Source organism: Aethalodelphis obliquidens, unplaced genomic scaffold, assembly GCF_003676395.1.
Source record: "Aethalodelphis obliquidens isolate GAN/ISIS:26980383/991018 unplaced genomic scaffold, ASM367639v1 scaffold36, whole genome shotgun sequence".
Taxonomy (NCBI): Eukaryota; Metazoa; Chordata; class Mammalia; order Artiodactyla; family Delphinidae; genus Aethalodelphis; species Aethalodelphis obliquidens.
In genome coordinates, this window is record NW_020837980.1 from 181,530 (window position 1) to 202,055 (window position 20,526).

Genomic DNA, 20,526 nt, shown 5'->3' on the forward strand with positions numbered 1-20,526 from the left:
CCATGGTCATGGGCCCAGCCGCTCCGCAGCATGTGGGTTCTTCCTGGCCCGGGGCACGAACCCATGTCCCCTGCATTGGCAGGCAGACTCTCAACCACTGCACTACCACAGAAGCCCTCCAGCTTTCTTCTTATTTCCATTTGCATGGAATATCTTTTTCCATCCCCTCACTTTCAGTCTGTATGTGTCCCTAGGTCTAAAGTGGGTCTCTTGTAGACAGCATATATATGGGTCTTGTTTTTGTATCCATTCAGCCAATCTGTGTCTTTTGGTGGGAGCATTTAATCCATTTATGTTTAAAGTAATTATCGATATGTATGTTCCTATTCCCATTTTCTTAATTGTTTTGGGCTTATTATTGTAGGTCTTTTCCTTCTCTTGTGTTTACTTCTTAGAGATGTTCCTTTAGCATTTGTTGTAAAGGTGGTTTCGTGGTGCTGAACTCTCTCAGCTTTTGCTTGTCTGTAAAGGTTTTTATTTCTCCGTCAAATCTCAATGAGATCCTTGCTGGGTAGAGAAATCTTGGTTTTAGGTTTTTGTCCTTCATCACTTTAAATACGTCCTGCCAGTCCCTTCTGGCTTGCAGAGTTTCTGCTGAAACATCAGCTGTTAACCTTATGGGGATTCCCTTGTGTGTTATTTGTTGTTTTTACCTTGCTACTTTTTTTCTTTTTTCCAGTATGCGGGCCTCTCACTGTTGTGGACTCTCCTGTGCGTAGCACAGGCTCCGGACGCCCAGTCTCAGCAGCCATGGCTCACAGGCCCAGCCGGTCCACAGAATGTGGGATCCTCCCAGACCGGGGCACGAATCCGTGTCTCCTGCATTAGCAGGTGGACTCTCAACCACTGCGCCACCAGGAAGTCCTAGCTTGCTGCTTTTAATATGTTTTCTTTGTATTTACTTTTTGACAGTTTGCTTAATATGTGTCTTGGCATGTTTCTCCTTGGATTTATCCTGTATGGGACTCTCTGTGCTTCCTGGACTTGATTAACTATTTTCTTTCCCATATTAGGGAAGTCTTCAACTGTAATCTCTTCAAATATTTTCTCAGTCCCTTTCTTTTTCTCTTCTTCATCTGGGACCTCTACAATTCGAATGTTGGTGCATTTAATGTTGTCCCAGAGATCTCTGAGACAGTCCTCAGGTCTTTTCACTCTTTTTTTTATTCTGCTCTGCAGTAGTTATTCCATTATTTTATCTTCGAGGTCTCTTATCCATTCTTTTGCCTCAGTTGTTCTGCTTTTGATCCCTTCTAGCCTGTTTTCAATTTTACTTATTGTGTTGTTCATCATTGCTTGTTTCCTCTTTAGTTCTTCTAGGTCCTTGTTAAATGTTCCTTTTATTTTCTCCATTCTGTTTCCAAGATTTTGGATCATCTTTACTAGCATTATTCTGAATTCTTTTTCAGGTAGACTGCCTCTTTCCTCTTCATTTGTTAGGTCTGGTGGGTTTTTATCTTGCTTCTTCATAGGCTGTGTGTTTTTCTGTCTTCTCCTTTTGCTTATCATACTGTGTTTGGGGTCTCCTTTTTGCAGGCTGCAGGTTCATAGTTCCCGTTGTTTTTGGTGTCTGTCCCCAGTGGCTAAAGTTGGTTCAGTGGGTTGTGTAGGCTTCCTGGTGGAGAGGCCTAGTGCCTGTGTTCTGGTGGATGAGGCTGGATCTTGTCTTTCTGGTGGGCCAGTCCACATCTAATCATGTGGTTTGGGGTGTCTGTGGCTTTATTATGATTTTTGGCAGCCTTTCTGCTAATTGGTGGCGTTGTGTTCCTGTCTTGCTGGTAGTTTGGCATAGGGTGTGCAGCACTGTAGCTTGCTGGTTGTTGAGTGAAGCTGGGCGTTGGTGTTGAGATGGACATCTCTGGGAGACTTTCGCTGTTTGATATTACGTGGAGTTGGGAGATCTCTTGTGGACCAGTGTCCTGAAGTTGGCTCCTCCTCCTCAGAGGCACAGAACTGACTCCTGGGTACAGCACCAAGAGCCTTTCATCCACATGGCTCAGAATAAAAGGGAGAAATTAGAAAGAATGAAAAAAAGAGGATAAAATAAAATAAAATAAAGTAAGATAAAATAAAATAAAGTTATTAAAATAAAAAATAATTATTAAGAAAAAAAAATTTTTTTAAGTAAAAACAACAACAACAAAAGGACAGACAGAACCCTAGGACAAATGGTGAAAGCAAAGCTATACAGACAAAATCTCACACAGAAGTATACACATACACACTCACAAAAAGAGGAAAAAGTAATGTATTTTGCTCCCAAAGTCCACCTCATCAATTTGGGATGATTCATTGTCTATTCAGGTGTTCCACAGATGCAGGGCACATCAAGTTGATTGTGGAGATTTAATCCGTTGCTCCTGAGGCTGCTGGGAGAAATTTCCCTTTCTCTTCTTTGTTCACACAGCTCCCAGGGTTCAGCTTTGGATTTTTCCCTGCCTGTGCGTGTAGGTCACCGGAGGGCATCTGTTCTTCACTCAGACAGGACGGGGTTAAAGGAGCAGCGATTCACGGGTCTGGCTCACTCGGGCCAGGGGGAGGGAGGGGCACGGAGTGCGGGGCAAGCCTGCGGTGGCAGAGGCCATCATGACGTCGCACCAGCCTGAGGCGCGCATGTGTTCTCCCGGGGAAGTTTTCTCTGGATCACGGGACCCTGGCAGTGGCGGGCTGCACAGGTTCCCGGTAGGGGAGGTGTGGAAAGTGACCTGTGCTTGCACACAGGCTTTTTGGTGGCAGCAACAGCGGCCTTAGCATTTCATGCCCGTCTCCGGGGTCTGTGCTGTTAGCCATGGCTCGCGCCCATTTCTGGAGCTCCTTTAAGCAGCGCTCTTAATCCCCTGTCTTCCCGCACCAGGAAACAAAGAGGGAAGAAAAGTCTCTTGCCTCTTCGGCAGGTCCAGACATTTTCCTGGACTCCCTCCCGGCTAGCCGTGGTGCACTAACCCCTTCAGGCTGTGTTGCCGCCACCAGTCCTCTCCCTGCCATCTGACCAAAGCCCAAGCCTCAGCTCCCAGCCCCCGCCCGCCCCAGTGGTGAGCAGACAAGCCTCTCGGGCTGGTGAGTGCTGGTTGGCACCGATCCTCTGTGCGGAAATCTCTCCGCTTTTCTCTCCACACCCTTGTTGCTGTGCTCTCCTCCGTGGCTCCGAAGCTTCCCCCCTCCACCACCCGCAGTCTCCGCCCGGGAAGGGGCTTCCTAGTGTGTGGAAACATTTCCTCCTTCACAGCTCCCTTCCACTGGTGTATGTCCTGTCCCTACTCTTTTTTTTTTTTTTTGCGATACGTGGGTCTCTCACTGTTGTGGCCTCTCCAGTTGCGGAGCACAGGCTCCGGACTCACAGACTCAGTGGCCATGGCTCACGGGACTAGCCGCTCCGCGGCGTGTGGGATCTTCCCAGACCAGGGCATGAACCCATGTCCCCTGCATTGGTGGGCAGACTCTCAACCACTGCGCCACCAGGGAAGCCCCTGTCCCTACTCTTTTGTCTGTGTTTATTCTTTTTTCTTTTGCCCTACCCAGGTATGGGGGAGTTTCTTGCCTTTTGGGAGGTCTGAGGTCTTCTGCCAAAATTCATTGGGTGTTCTGTAGGAGTTGTTCCACGTGTAGATGTATTTCTGATGTATCTGTGGGGAGGAAGGTGATCTCCACGTCTTACTCTTCCGCCATCTTCTCCCTCTCCTTCACCCAGGTTTTGAGCTATTTTATTAATTTTGTTTGTAGGATGCTGTTCTGATGCAATTTTGTGCGAACAAATTGGACAAGAAGGACTTCTTTGGAAAATCAGATCCTTTTCTTGTATTTTATCGAAGTAATGAAGATGGCAGGTAGATTTATCTTTTATGAATTTTAAGGCTATTATAACTATGACTTTATCAGTTTTTCTCAGATATTCATATTAAATTGATAAACAAATATTTTGGTAATCAAAAAAATTGATTTGATTTTTTATTCTCAATAATAATGTGTAACTTTATAGGCATTTTATGTTTTTTTGATATTTATAATGAATGATTTTCAGCTTCATAGAAACATTTCCTCTTTACTTTTCCTAAAATTCTATTATTGCCTTAATAGAATGGATGATTTATATGTTTGTGGAAATCTAAAATTATGAAACTAAAGTATTTTGTTATAGAATTGAACGCTTAAGCCAATTTCTTGGAGAAGAATATGGAGTTTAGGGGTTGCTTTTTATTCTACAGGGTTTTTTCAATGATATCTAACATTCAGGAAAATTTTTCATTACCCTCTAGTAATTTGAATATTTTACCAGTTATGATTAGACTGGTTTCTTTGTGATTTGAAAATGTATTATAGAGTTATAATTTATTTTATTTTTTTATTGAAGTATAGTTAATATACAATATTATATGAGTTACAGGTGTACAATATAGTGATTCACAAGTTTTAAAGATTGCACTTCATTTATAATTATTTTACAATATTGGCTACATTCCTTGTATTGTATTATATCCTTGTAGCTTATTTTATACAAAATAGTTTGTAACTCTTATTTCCCTACTCTAACATTGCTCCTCCTCTCTCCTCTTTCATCGCTGGTAACCAATAGTTTGTTCTCTATATCCATGGGTCTGCTTCTTTTTTGTTATATTCACTAGTTTGTTGTAGTTTTTAGATTCCACATATAAGGAATATCATACAGTATATGTCTTTCTCTGTCTGACTTATTTCTCGTAGCATAGTATCCTCTAAGTCCATCCATGTTATTGCAAATGGCAAAGTTTTCATTCTTTTTTATTGTCTGAGTAGTATTCCATTGTACAGAGTATAATTTAATACATATGACTCTACGATGAAATACATTTTATTGTTATCTTCTATGATTCTTACTGTATTGTCAGTAGTAATGAAAAAGTTTAGTGGTTAAATTTATGAGTTAAATGAGGTCCTGCTGCCTAGGTGTAAACCGTGACCCTGCTACTTAATAGCTGTGGGACCATAGGCAAGTTTTTAAACTCATATGACACTCAGTTTCCTCATCTGTAAAATGGGCTATGATCATAGTTATCTCCCAGGGCTATTGAGAGTATCAAATGAGTTACTACACAAAAATCATCTAGAAGCTTCCCTAACATAAGAATTATGTTAGCTGTTATTATTATTATTATCTTATGGTATAATGTTTCCTCTTCTGTTTTCCTTAACTGTGCATAATAAAATACTAGCTAAAGAGAAAATGTCATTTGGAGATTAAAATTAGGAGAATAGAATATAAAAAAAAAGTAACCTGCTTCACTTATATATGAAATTATACAACATGTTAATATTATGTAATAAGGATAAAATGGTACATAAAAATAGAAAGTTTGCTATTTAAAGTGATTATACTGAGCAATATAAAATGAAGCTTAACATAGTGTATGAATTTTGCTGATGCAGCTACTGGGCAACTGTTGGTTATTTTTGTTGAGGTATCATATGGTTGGATTTTGCATGCTTCTTTTCTATTTTGGTGGTAAAAATGTTAGAGTAGCATTTGTATCTGAATACTAATTTACCCATGTGAAAAATATTGGACAGTGGATGAAATAATCATATTTTCCAGTCATTTCACAGTTAGGAAAAAAACTAAAGGATTGTTAAAATTTTCTTGAATTAAAAAGTTCTTATGTTTCCTCCTGTTTGAATGACTTATTTCCTGAATTTTCTATTTTATTCTTACTAGTTTTCTTAGAAATATTTGTTGTACAATTATAGAATTTCAGTCTATCATACATTTAATGCTCCTTGTAAGAGATATATTACAAAATTTATTATGCTTATAAAAATAGTATTAACTTGTTGATTAAATAAAATATAAATATTGAGTGCAACTTATCCAAAAATCTCAAATCATTTAAAAATAACTATTGCTAAAATTTTGTGAATCTCATTTCAGAAAACTTTCCACTTGCATATACACAGAGAAAATAGTTTGCCAGCTAGATCCAAATATATATATTAGGGCATATGTATTAATATACATATGTTTTGTTCTGATGAGTTTTGAATGAATAAAAATGCTTTTACTCCTCAATTTTTATGTGTATTTTTGTAACTGCAAAGACTTTATCTTCATTTTTAAGATGTATTTGAACACGGAGCTACTTCAGAAATTGCTTGTTGCCTAGTGGTTGAGGCTCATATTATAAGAAAGAGTAAAACTTAATTTCTACTGTAAGCATTAATGAAAATCCATTATAATATATGATTACAAATTCTTATTTTCTTGCTTTCACATTATTTAGTAATTTGACCTGTATTCATAATTAGGTAATAATTTTCCTTTGGAATAACTGTTTTATGGTAATTGGCTTCATTTAAGGTATTTAAACAGGTTATTTAATAAAAATATTTTTCTTATAATGCTACGTGTAATACGTATATACATACACATTTATATTTATATAGCAATACTCCTGAATTCAGGAGCAATACTCCTGAATAGTAGAAAGAGCTACCTCAGACTCCTGTTAGAATTTTCACTAATTACACTAGTGCTGGAATACTAGAGAGATTTTGGTGTCTATATCACATCTAATGCTTTACAAATGAGAATGATTAATAGAAGACAGATGACTACCTCACTTACAAGTAACTCACTAAGAAGGTGAGTCACTTTATTAAGAGAAGAAGTTTCAATGTATTTCATTTCTATTGTGGATAATACTAGGAATATGACAGAAATTTTGATTTAACTGTAAGCAAAAAGGCCTAGAAGTCAGTAGATTATTGAGTATGTTAGTTTGAAGATGGTTCATTGGTCGCTTTATTTCTATCTAGCTCTCTATCGATTTAATCTACTATCTATCTATCTATCATCCATCTATCATTTATCTATCTTCTACCTACCTATCTAGATACCTATATAGCAAGGTATCTATATCTATCACCATACCAAAGATTGGTATATATTAGAATATGATATAAGAGAAGAAGAGAAAGTCCCTTTGTAAATCTTTAAGAATATGTAGTGTTATGAAGATTGGCAGATGCCTGTTTATGAAAACAATATACATACTTTTGTCCCTAAGAATTTTTCTTAACCATTTTTGTGTACTTCTGCTTTTTCTCATTTGATTCCCTCTGTTTTTCTCCTGCCTATTTCTCCTTATCTCCCTTAATTTTCTTCCTTTTGCTTTAGATATTTTGATTAACCTTTTATTTTTTTATTTTATTTTTTATAACATCTTTATTGGAGTATAATTGCTATACAATGGTGTGTTAGTTTCTGCTTTATAACAAAGTGAATCAGTTATACATATACATATATTCCCATATATCTTCCCTCTTGCATCTCCCTCCCTCCCACCCTCCCTATCCCCCTCTAGGTGGTCACAAACCACCAAGCTGATCTTCCAGTGCTATGCGGCTGCTTCCCACTAGCTATCTATTTTAAGTTTGGTAGTGTATATATGTCTGTGCCACTCTCTAACTTTGTCAGAGCTTACCCTTCCCCCTCCCCATATCCTCAAGTCCATTCTCTAGTAGCTCTGTGTCTTTATTCCCATCTTACCCGTAGGTTCTTCATGACCTTTTTTTTTTCTTAGATTCCATATAGATGTGTTAGCATATGGTATTTGTTTTTCTCTTTCTGACATACTTCACTCTGTATGACAGACTCTAGGTCCATCCACCTCACTACAAATAACTCAATTTCGTTTCTTTTCATGGCTGAGTAATATTCCATTGTGTATATGTGCCACATCTTCTTTATCCATTCATCTGTTGGTGGACACTTAGGTTGCTTCCATGTCCTGGTTATTGTAAATAGAGCTGCAATGAACATTTTGGTACATGACTCTTTTTGAATTATGGTTTTCTCAGGGTATATGCCCAGTAGTGGGATTGCTGGGTCATATGGTAGTTCTATTTGTAGTTTTTTAAGGAATCTCCATACTGTTCTCCATAGTGACTGTATCAATTTACATTCCCACCAACAGTGCAGGAGTGTTCCCTTTTCTCCACACCCTCTCCAGCATTTATTGTTTCTAGATTTTTTGATAATGGCCATTCTGACTGGTGTGAGATGATATCTCATTGTAGTTTTGATTTGCATTTCTGTAATTATTAATGATGTTGAGCATTCTTTCATGTGTTTGTTGGCAATCTGTATATCTTCTTTGGAGAAATGTCTATTTAGGTCTTCTGTCCATTTTTGGATTGGGTTGTTTGTGTTTTTGTTATTGAGCTCCTTGAGCTGCTTGTAAATTTTGGAGATTAATCCTTTCTCAGTTACTTCATTTGCAAATATTTTCTCCCATTCTGAGGGTTGTCTTTTGGTCTTGTTTATTGTTTCCTTTGCTGTGCAAAAGCTTTGAAGTTTCATTAGGTCTCATTTGGTTTTATTTCCATTTCTGTAGGAGGTGGGTCAGAAAGGATCTTGCTGTGATTTATGTCATAGAGTGTTCTGCCTATGTTTTCCTCTAAGAATTTGATAGTGTCTGGCCTTACATTTAGGTCTTTAATTCATTTTGAGTTCTTTTTTTTTAGTTTATTTTTGTGTATGGTGTTAGGGAGTGTTCTAATTTCATACTTTTACATCTGCCTGTCCAGTTTTCCCGGCACCACTTATTTAAGAGGCTGTCTTTTCTCCACTGTATATTCTTGCCTCCTTTATCAAAGATAAGTTGACCATATGTTTGTGGGTTTATCTCTGGGCTTCCTATCCTGTTCCATTGATCTATCTTTCTGCTTTTGTGCCAGTACCATACTGTCTTCATTACTGTAGCTTTGTAGTATAGTCTGAAGTCAGGGAGCCTGATTCCTCCAGCTCCGTTTTTCGTTCTCAAGATTGCTTTGGCTATTTGGGGTCTTTTGTGTTTCCATACAAATTGTGAAATCTTTTGTTCTAGTTCTGTGAAAAATGCCAGTGGTAGTTTGATAGAGATTGCATTGAATCTATAGATTGCTTTGGGTAGTAGAGTCATTTTCACAATGTGGATTCTTCCAATCCAAGAACATGGTATATCTCTCCATCTATTTGTATCATCTTTAATTTCTTTCATCAGTGTTTTATAATTTTCTGCATACAGGTCTTTTGTTTCCTTAGGTAGGTTTATTCCTAGATATTTTATTCTTCTTGTTGCAATGGTAAATGAGAGTGTTTTCTTAATTTCATTTTCAGATTTTTCATCATTAGTGTTTAGGAATGCCAGAGATTTCTGTGCATTAATTTTGTATCCTGCTACTTTAACAAATTCATTGATTAGCTCGAGTAGTTTTCTGGTAGCATCATTGGGATTCTCTATGTATAGTATCATGTCATCTGCAAGCAGTTACAGCTTTACTTCTTCTTTTCTGATTTGGATTCCTTTTATTTCTTTTTCTTCTCTGATTGCTGTGGCTAAAACTTCCAAAACTATGTTGGATAATAGTGGTGAGAGTGGGCTACTTTGTCTTATTCCTGATCTTAGTGAAAATGGTTTCAGTTTTTCACCATTGTGGATGATGTTGGCTGTTGATTAATGTTTTAGAGTCTTTTCTATCCTCTTTCTTTCTTTTAATGTCTTTTGCCCCCAGTGATTCCTACATTTCTCTGGGTGACTCAACTTTGAGAGCATTTGACCACATTATATACACACATATTCTCTTGAGCTCTGTCAATTTAGTAACATGATTTTCTTTAGATAGGTGAGGATACTACCAGGAAGAGTATGGCACTAATGCCATAAATATTAAATTGCATACATTATCTATTTATATTATGTTTCTATTTTATCTCTTAATGCAGAGAGATGCTTTCTTGCCTGTGAAGCAGAAAATTGACTCAAGGCCCTTTCAAAGTGAGATTATTTTCTTATGAGGTTTAGTTACAGTATGTTCACTATGGTAGTTATATAAAAACTCTCATGCTAATGACTATTAGAGGGATCCCTTGAATTTAGAACAATTGACGACTAAGATTTTAGTGAAGATTGTGTTTAGGTATTGTTCTAACCAAGATTATTTAAAACATTTTATAGCTCAGTAACTGCTGCATAAATTTGCATTTAGGCAAAAACATTTCCAGGACCTGATTGATGTCTGGAGATTGAATGATTTGGTGGAAACAATACTGGAATTTGAATCAGAAAACCTAGTTTAAGGCTCCATGTATTCTACCCCTTATTTTATATTGTTGAATTGCTATCTTTCTTCCATCTAGGGATTCTTTAGGTATATAGAGTCAACAGTTTAAAAAAAAAAAGAACCACATACTGAGTGGTCTTACTATAAATTTATTATGCTAATCTTAAATAGGCCCTTAGCCCTCCCCAGAAATCTTACTCCCTTTCCTTAATCCATCAGTTTTCCCTACCTCCCAGACACTTTAGCACTTTTGCCCTCTTCCTTCTCTGCTGGTTATCTTGCTTTCTATTTAATAAGAAAATGGAAGCAATTGGAGAACTTCCTCAAGATCCCATCACAGCATCTACCCCTGTGCTCGACCTTTCTGAATGCTCTGCAAAGTGACTATCTGTGCTCCCAAGGCCAACCCCTCCATTGATTTCCTCTATCCCATCCACTTGCATCTTATTCAGGACATTGCTCTATCTTTTATCCCCTTTCTTTCATGCATCACAGATTGTTTTCTCTCTAATGTACTTTTTCCTTTAGCATACAACCTTGCTGTTATTTCTTTCATCTTGAAAAAAATTAAAAAGTAACAAAAAACAAACCTTTCACTTGACTAATCTTTCCCCTTTAAGCTATCCCCAATTTCTCTTTTTCTCTTTACAGCTAAACTGCTCAAAAGTGTTGTTTATACACTCTACCTCATTTTCTCTTCTCTTTCTTAAACCCATTCCAACCAGATTTTTGTCTCCAGCACTCCAGCAAAACTGCCCTTCTCAGGGTTACTGATGACCTTCATATTCTTAGTGACCCATGGATACTTTTCACTGTATCAATTTGTCACCACAATTTTTATAGAGAGTATTTACAATGCAGCTTTAGGATTTATTGAACTTGCAGATCATTTTTAGTAAACTCATTGTGAAATCTCATTGTTTTATGTTATGATGAGCTAACCTTTAAAGTTTTAAAACTGCAAATTTCTTTTTATTGACTGATATAGCAGCAAAAGAGGGACTGGTAACATGTATTCTGCACAAAAAGAAACAGAAGAATGACTACTAAAACAATATATTATAACTGAATCATGAAAATAACTGAAAACTTTTTTTTACAGTTTTACAATTTGTCATAAAACAGAAGTTGTCAAAAACACTCTGAATCCTATTTGGCAAGCATTCAAGATCTCAGTCAGAGCTTTATGTAATGGCGATTATGACAGGTAAAATAAATGACAACTTTTCTGAGAGTTTTGAATATTCACTATAGTTTTTGTATCCAATAATCTAAGTTGAATTTTAAAAATTAAGTTGGCTCCTTTACCAATGTAAATGTGTATTTACAAAAGCATAGTTGATTTATTCAGAATTTTTTTAAATAACTTTTTTTTTAATCCACAATGATTTGGGGAGGAGGGATAATATGAGAAATTAAAATTTGATTTAACTAATTTTCAAGAAAAAAATGTGCAAAGTGATAAAAATATATTGAATATTTGCTTAACATATTCAAAAGTCATCCCAGAATTTTCATTTCCTCAAGATTTTCATTTGGTATTATCTTTCTAGAGAGGAATAAGTAAATATACAAGATACATGAGTTTATGACTACATATGTTATAAACCCTGATTTACTCCTGAGAATCCTATTTGATATCACTGCTCCCATGGTTGCTGAATTATAAAGGTTCTAGACATGTAGAACAAGGAAATTCTGGTGTTTTACAAATAGGTGGGTGAGGTGGCCCTGAAGATCTTCCCACAATATACCTGAAGATTTTTAGTATCAAAGTTATTTTCTTTTTCTTATGAAAGTTGATTGTAAGATTACAATACAAAACCCCCTATTCACCCCAAAAGATATTTTTTTATCTTATTACTCATATATTAGAAAAATGAAGATTTATTATATTAACAAATATCATAGAAAGAACTATTGATTGGTATATTGGTATATGTCATTAAATTTACTTTAAAATTTATTATGCTATTTGACTGTCACTTTATTTAATAGTATCATAACTCTATTTAATTGTACTCATTCTAAGAAAGTGATTCTTGTAATATGGTTCCTATTTAGCAGCAACTGATGAAACTTGTAGAAATTAAAGTCTTGGGCCCAACCCAGGCCTACTGAACTGGGAACACTGGGCATGAGGTCCAACAATTCACGTTTTGACAAGCCCTCCATGTGATTCTGATCCATGCTGAGGTTGAGAAATACTTCTCTAAGATAATGGTTTTGAAGAGTGGAGGAGTAGCTCTATACCTCTCTATTGAGAAGCTATGTCAAACTATAAATGCTTTTCCTATATACTTTCTTACTCTGTTTAAAGAATTAAAAATCTGTATGATTTTAGAAACCTATTTTAAGATATAAATTGAAGAATAGTATTAAAATTAGCAAAATCAACTTTAAACTATTTTGTAAAACCTGAAAGCATATTTTATCTAAGAAAATCTATAACTTACTTTTTAACATTCAATCATATGTTAATTTGATCTTACTAAGTAACTTCACTCTGTGTGTATGTTTTCCCCATGGACAGAACAGTCAAAGTAGAGGTGTATGACTGGGATCGAGATGGAAGGTAAGGCATTGTCTTTTCTTTTGTTTTTGCTCTTAAAACTTACAATGCTTTAAGAAGCAAATATGCTGAAATGACCACATTTTCAAATTTTAATTTTATATTGAATATTTTTTGTCTTGTTTTTCTAAGCATTACTGAGGTGTTCACATGAGATTTTAAGAATGATTGTGTCAAACTTGTGAAATAAAATAGAGGTCGTCCTTCTTTCTAGTAATATAGTAAAGATTTTCAACTTGGACTTGATGAGTTCTCATTATGCACAATTTATAGATTCTAGTTTTATATCTAGAGTAGTGATTCTCAAATTTCTGTATCTCATAATCTCTCTGAAGATTCCTATAACCTTTCTACACCTATCATCCATAGGAACACACCTGAGCTCCCCCTCCAAAAAGAAAAAAAGGACACACACCTCACAAACAAACAGCAAAACAAAACTCTGGAATTATGTCTGGTGATTGCCAATAAAAATAGTTAAGCAGAGCTCCAAAATCATGGTCTCCCTCTGCATACCCCAGCATCTTAATGAGTAAAAGAGTGGAACACACTACTTTTTCTCTTTCTTTTTTAAGTATTTTTCCACTGTTTCTACTGTTTTAAGTAGGACTGATATTGAGGTGTTTTTAAATTATGTTAAACCAAGGAACCCAGACATGCTCAAATCTCACCTTGCTCTAGATAACTGTTTCTTTAGGTGGTTCCTGAAGGGACTGAATATACAGATACCAAAGGAGAATGACAAGTGGGAAATCAAAGTCACTTAATTTTACTTGGCTAGTGTTCTCCATTCCAGTCTAGAGCTCACTGGTAAACGGAGCTGAAGCATTAGGTTAAAGCTCAAGATCTAAGCAAGGCCATTCTCTCTGTGTTTTATATAAGCCAGCAGCCAAGCCCCAAAAGATGAAAATGTCTAGATACCCAAGCACTACTGTTAATACAGGAACAAATTTGATTGAAAAAGTGGCCTGTCCTGAGGAAGCACCTCCCCTTATTTCTTCTGCTTACATGGGTAGAAAAATTCATCAAGGCAAGGCCCTCCACCAGCAGAAAGATTGTGACTCGCCAAAGGCTCAGATGATGATTAGCATTTTTAGTGATTAAGTATTTTCTAATTAAGGTATGCACATTGTTTCTTTTAGACATAATGCTATTGCAAACTTAATAAACAACAGTACAGTGTGAACATAACATTTTTAAATGAAATAGAGGTGGCATACAATATTGTTAGTTTCAGGTGTACTACAAAGTATTTTAACATTTGCATAGATTATGAAATTATCACCAGGATAAGTATTATAACCATCTATCATCATAGAAAGTTATTACATTATTGAACATATTGCTTATGTTGTGTAGTATGCCATGACTTAGTTATTATATAATTGCAGGTTTGTACCTCTTAACTGCCTACACCTATTTCACATACCCACTACCTGCCTACGTTCTGGCACCCACCCAGTAGTTCTCTGTATCTATGAGTCTGTTTTCATTTTATTTGTTAGTTTTGTTTGTTTGTTTGTTTGTTTTACATTATACATATAAGTGAAATCATGAGGTATTTGTCTTTTTCTGTCTGACTTACTTCACTTATTATAATACCCTCTAGATTCATCCATGTCGCAAATGGTAAGATTTCAATTTTTTTAAATTTCTAAGTAATATTCCATTGTGTGTGTGTGTGTGTATCATCTTCCTCATCTATCAAATGAAACTCGGGTTGCTTCCATATATTGGTTATTGTGAATAATGCTTCAATGAACATTGGTGTGCGTATATCTTTTCAAATTAGTATTTTTGTTTTCTTTGGGAAAATACCCAGAAGTGAAATTGCTGGATCATATGGCAGTTCTTTAATTTTCTGAGAATTTGTCTTACTGTGTTCCATAGTAGCTTCACCAGTTTACAATCCCACCAACAATACATGAGGATTCCCTTTGCTCCATATTCTCACCAACACTTGTTATTTGTTGTCTTTTTTGATAGTCATTCTGAACATGTGTAAAGTGATATCTCATTGAGGTTTTGATTTGAAATTTGCCTGATGGTTAGTGATGTTGAGCATCTTTTCATGTGCCTGGTGTATGTGCCATCTGTATGTCTTCTTTGGAAAAGTGTCTATTTAGGTCCTCTCCCATTTCTTATTCTGTTTGTTTGTTTTTATTGTTGTTGAGTTGTATGAGTTCCTTCCACATTTTTGATATTAACCCCTTTTCAGATATATTGTTTGCTAATATCTTCTTTCATTCTGTGTTTTTAGCTGTGTTTTTATTTCTTGATAGTTTCTTCTGATGTACAAAAGTTTTTTGGTTTGATATAGTCCCGTTTGTTCACCTTTTCTTTTGTTTCCTTTGCCTGCAGAGACAGATCCAAAAAAATATTGCTAAGATGAATGTAAAAGAGTATACTGCCTACTTTTTCTTTTAGGCATTTTATAGTTTCAGTTCTTACACTTAAGTCTTAATCCATTTTGAGTTTATTTTTGTGTATGGTGTGAATAAGTAGCCCAGGTCAATTCCTATGAATATAGCTGTCCAATTTTCCCAACATTATTTATTGAACAATCTGTCTTTTGTCCATTTTATGTTCTTCCCTCCTTTGTTGTAGATTAATTGACCATGTAAATGTGGATTTATTTCTGGGTTCTCTATTCTGTTCCACTGATGTATGGTTCTGTTTTTGTTCTAGTACCATAATATTTTGATTACAGTAGCTTTGTAGTAGACTTTAAAATCAGGTAGAGTGATACCTGAAGCTTTCTTCTTCTCTCTCAAGATTGTTTTGTCTATCAGAGATTTCCATACAAATTTGGGAGTTATTGATCCTAGTTCTGTGAAAAATGACATTGGTATTTTGATAGGGATGATTTTGAATCTGTAGATTGTCTTGGATAGTATGGTCACTTTAACAATATAAATCCTTCCAATCTGTGAGCATAGTATGTCATTCCATTTGTTTTGCTTCATCTTCAATTTCTTTCAACAATGTATTATAGTATTCTGAGTATAAATATTTTACCTCCTTGATTAAATTTATTCCTAGGTATTTTATTTTTTTGATGCAGTTGTAACTTGGATTGTTTTCTTAATTTCTCTTTCTGATAGTTTGCTTTTAGTGTATAGGAATGCAACATATTTCTGTATATTAATTTTGTATCCTGATACTTACTGAATGTATTTGTTAGTTCTAATAGTTTTCTGATAGCATTTTTAGAATTTCATATATATATATATATGTATATATATATATATATATATATATATAGTATCATGTCATCTGCAAAGAGTGACACTTTACTTCTTCCTTTCCAGTTTGGATTCCTTTTAATTTTTTTTCTCATCTGATTTCTGTGGTTGGGACCTTTAATACTTTGTTGAATGAAAGTGGCAGGAGTGGGCATCTTCTTCTTGTTCCTGCTTTTAGAGTAAATGCTTTGAGGCTTTCTGCATTGAGTATGATGTTGACTGTGGGCTTGTCGTGTATAATCTTTATTACGTTGAGGTATGTTTCCTATATATCCACTTTGTTAAGAGTTTTTATCATAAATGGATGTTGAATTTGACAGTAGATTTTTCTGCATCTATTGAGATGATCACATGCTTTTTAACCTTTGGTTTGTTAATGTGGTGTACTACATTTATTGATTTGCAGATATTGAACCATTCTTGCATCCTTGGGTTAAATACTACGTGATCATGGTCTATGATCCTTTAAATGTATTTTGAATTCCGTCTGCTAATATTTTGTTGAGGATTTTTGCATGTCTGCTCATCAGTGATATTTGCCTGTAATTTTCTTTTTTGTGGCATCTTGTCTGGTTTTGGTATCATAGTGATTCTGGCATACCTTCCTCTTCAACTTTTTGGAATAGGTTTGAGAAGGATAGGTGTGAAATGATTGTGTTAAATGTTAAATGATTAAATGATGGTTAAATGCCTAAGTGATTTAAATGATGGTAGAATTGACCTGTGAATCCATCTGGTCCTGAACTTTTGTTTGTTGAGAGTTTTTTGATTACTAATTCGATGTAATTACTGGAATTGGTCTTTTTAAAAATGTCCTCTTGATTTTGTCTTGGGAGAGTTTACATTTCTAGGAGTTTATTTCTTCTTAGTTGTTTATTTTATGTTAGGTTGTTCATTTTATTGGTGTATAATTTTTAGTATTCTCTTATGATCTTTTGTATTTCTGTGGTATCAGTTGTAACTTGTCCCTTTGTTTCTGATTTTATTTATTTGGGCTCTTTTTTTATTGATGAGCATGGCTAAATGTTTATCAATATGTTTATTATTTCAGAGAACTAGCTTCTGATTCATTGGTCTTTTCTGTTTTTACTCTCTGTTTCATATATTTCTGCTCTGATACTTATTATTTCTCTCCTTCTACTATCTTTGGGTTTTATTTGTTCTTCTTTTTTTAGTTCCTTTATGTGTAAGGTTTGATTCTTTATTTGAGAGTTTCTTGTTTCCTGAGGTAGGCTTGTATCACTGTAAACTTCCCTCTTAGAACTGCTTTTGCTGCATCCTGTAACTTTTGGATCACTGTGTTTCCATTTTTATTTGTCTTCAGGTCTTTTTTAATGTCCTCTTTGGTTTTTTCAGTGACCCATTGATTGTTTAGTAGCATATTGTTTAGCCTTAACATTTTGTGGTTTTGCAGTGTTTTCTGTGTTTATTTCTAGTCTCATACTGTTGTGGTCACAGAAGATGCTTGATATGATTGCAATCTTCTTAAATTTATAGAGACTTGTTTTGTGGCCAGCATGTGATCTATTTGGAGAATGAACATAACTTTTATATGCACTGCAAAACCAAAAAATTCATGTGACTCAATTTATTGTGATATTTACTTTACTGTGGTGGTCTGGCACCAAACTAACAATACCTCCAAGGTATTCCTGTACCTTGCTTTCAATGTGATGTAAAAAATGGATGAATCATTCTTAGGTAAAAGTCTTATGTAACAAGAAGTTTGGTAATTTGGTAGAGATGAATGAGTGTATGTTTTGAAAGAATCCTAAGAGACATCAAACAGGCTAGTGAAATGTATAAAAGAGCTGTCTCATATTATGTGAATTAGAGTGAGAGCAAAGGTAAGTCAAAGAGAGTAGGGATAGATTGAAAAGTAGAGTTAGAGAAAGACATCATTTATGAAATGTAGTTCAAAGAAGTAAAGCATTTGATTCATTAGCTTTAGGAACTTTTTTCAATTAAAAATGATGCTTGGAGACATGAATTTAGCAGCAAAGAAAATATTTGGATACATGGTTTTGTAAGTTTGTGTTGTCATTGGATTATCAATTATTTGGGAGAAAGATTGGCAGGTGGTAGATATGCCATCATGAGCAGCACATTCAAAGGAAGCCTGAGGAGTTCAAGACTGTCTGACAATAGAAGGGTGAAGTTGGGAGGGAAAAGATTGTTAGGGGAACTTTAAATATTTCTTCAAAATGAATTTTACAATTAGTAGAATAATGAGAGGAATGCATTTTAATTATATAAGTGGCCTAATAACTTTTTAATGTTGGGGTAAAAATGCTTTCTTTAATGTGAAATATATCTCTATATTTGAATATAAAATATTTTAATGTGGAATTCTGTATAATCCATGTACATTAAAGCAGGTTTTTTTTTTAGGTTTTTTTTTAATGTAAGCAAAATTATCATTTGGTGAATGACTTATAAAAAGCAAAAGCAAAATCATCATTAAATGAATTTGATAATCCTTTCAACTGAATAATATATGAAATTTGAAAGGCAATTTAGTCTCCAATAAAAATGATGCTTAAAAGTTATAAAATAATGCAGATATAAGTTTTATAATACAATAAAATAGTCACTGCGTAGATTGTGATACAAGTTGATATTCCACCTGGTGGTTACATGTGGTATATTAACATATTGCTATTACATTTTTGCATTCATTTTTATATATTTGGCATAATTTTTCAATGTAGTTGTTCTTTTCTTAAATCAGAGTGAACATGATATGATACTCGTGTTTTATGATACAATGTAATTATCAGCAGAGACTGCTTTCTGTTCTTTGTCTTCCTGCCATCTTTAATATTTGTCATAAATCCTATATGTGTATCATTATTTAAATTCTATAAATGTATATCCGAGTGATTTTGATTCTTCTTTTTAGAAAACAGTATCTGCTTGGTGGCTTCCATCCTTTATTTTTTTCTTTTTGACAGCTAGACTAGCTTTGTTCAGTAGAAATATAATGTGAGTCATATGTGTATTTCAAATTTTCTAGTGGCAACATTAACAAGTAAAACTAAGCCAGTGAAATTGATGTAAAAATAATTTTAAAAATTTAATCTTATACATGCAAAATGTTATTTTATTATGGAATCAATATAAAATTATTAAGGAGAAAAATTAAAATTTTTTTATACTAAGTCTTTGAAATCTGGTATGTATTTCATGCTTACAGCACATCTCAACTGAGACTGGCTATATTTCAAGTGCCCTGTAGCAACATATGGTTGGCAGTTATCATATTGGACAGCACTGTGTAAAGTTTAATGAAATTGTTGACCTGAAACAAATAAACTGCCAGATATTTCTCCAGCAAAGATGGCTTTATTTAGGATCAGTGGAGAATCTCAATTCAGAGTCTGTAACCAGGGCAAGTCACATGCAAGTCCCTGCAGGGCAAGGGAAGGGGCTGCTTTTATAAAGAAAAAAAGAAGTTGGGAGAGCTATAATAAAGAAAGAATCTGTATTTTTTTTCTCTTTCTGATTTACTTCACTCGTATGACAGACTCTAGGTCCATCCACCTCACTACAAATAACTCAATTTCGTTTCTTTTTATGGCTGAGTAATATCCCATTGTATATATGTGCTACATCTTCTTTATCCATTCATCTGTCGATGGACACTTAGGTTGCTTCCATGTCCTGGCTATTGTAAATAGACCTGCAATGAACATTGTGGTACATGACTGTTTTTGAATTATGATCTCCTCAGGGTATATGCCCAGTAGTGGGATTGCTAGGTCATATGGTAGCTCTATTTTTAGTTTTTTAAGGAATCTCCATACTGTTCTCCATAGTGGCTGTATCAATTTACAGAACCTAGGGTCAGGATGGGAATAAAGATGTAGACCTACTAGAGAATGGACTTGAGGACATGGGGAGGGGGAAGGGTGAGCTGGGACAAAGTAAGAGACTGGCATGGACATATATACACTACCAAATGTAAAACTGATAGCTAGTGGGAAGCAGCCGCATAGCACAGGGAGGTCAGCTTGGTGCTTTGTGACCACCTAGAGGGGTGGGATAGGGAGGGTGGGAGGAAGACGCAAGAGGGAAGAGATATGGGGATATATGTATATGTATATGTATATGTATAGCTGATTCACTTTGTTATAAAGTAGAAACTAACACACCATTGTAAAGCAATTGTACTCCAATAAAGATGTTAAAAAAAAAAGAAAGAAAGAAAGACTATGTGGCTTTTCATTGTCTGAGTCCTTGCCAGGAAGGAAGATGAGTCTTTCTTCTCCTTTGGACTCTGCTATTGTTGCAGTGTGAGAGAGCTTCCTCTGCTGATCTCCTGGCTGTATTTAATTGAGGTTTCTGTTTATTATGCATATAAATAACTTTATATCAATTGTTTTATTTTTAGATCAGTTTTATTTGTCTGCATTCAATACAAGTTTAGAGTTGTCCCCTTACAAAGTGGAGAAAAGTTGGTCAGTCATCTATATTATTTAGTCTATAAATTTAACCATAGGAAACCAATAGAGTAATCTGATGTTTCAATCTAGAGAGTATTTCAGTCAAAACTTCAAGTGAAAAATGGTTGACAGTGTTACACGCTTATATTGTGTTTTACTTGCTAGGGTACATGAGATAATTGAGGTGATAATG

General features: G+C 35.0%; 1 protein-coding gene across 3 annotated transcripts in view; it reads left to right on the forward strand.

Moving 5' to 3' along the window:
- CPNE8 (copine 8) overlaps positions 1 to 20,526 on the forward strand; it is a 333,515-nt gene that overhangs the window by 165,155 nt on the left and 147,834 nt on the right. For all 3 annotated transcript variants that reach the window (XM_027129253.1, XM_027129254.1, XM_027129255.1), the window contains 3 exons: positions 3,721 to 3,824; positions 11,174 to 11,278; positions 12,605 to 12,646. In XM_027129253.1, the coding sequence (XP_026985054.1) occupies positions 3,721 to 3,824; positions 11,174 to 11,278; positions 12,605 to 12,646 (251 nt within the window). The remainder of the gene's footprint in view (positions 1 to 3,720; positions 3,825 to 11,173; positions 11,279 to 12,604; positions 12,647 to 20,526) is intronic.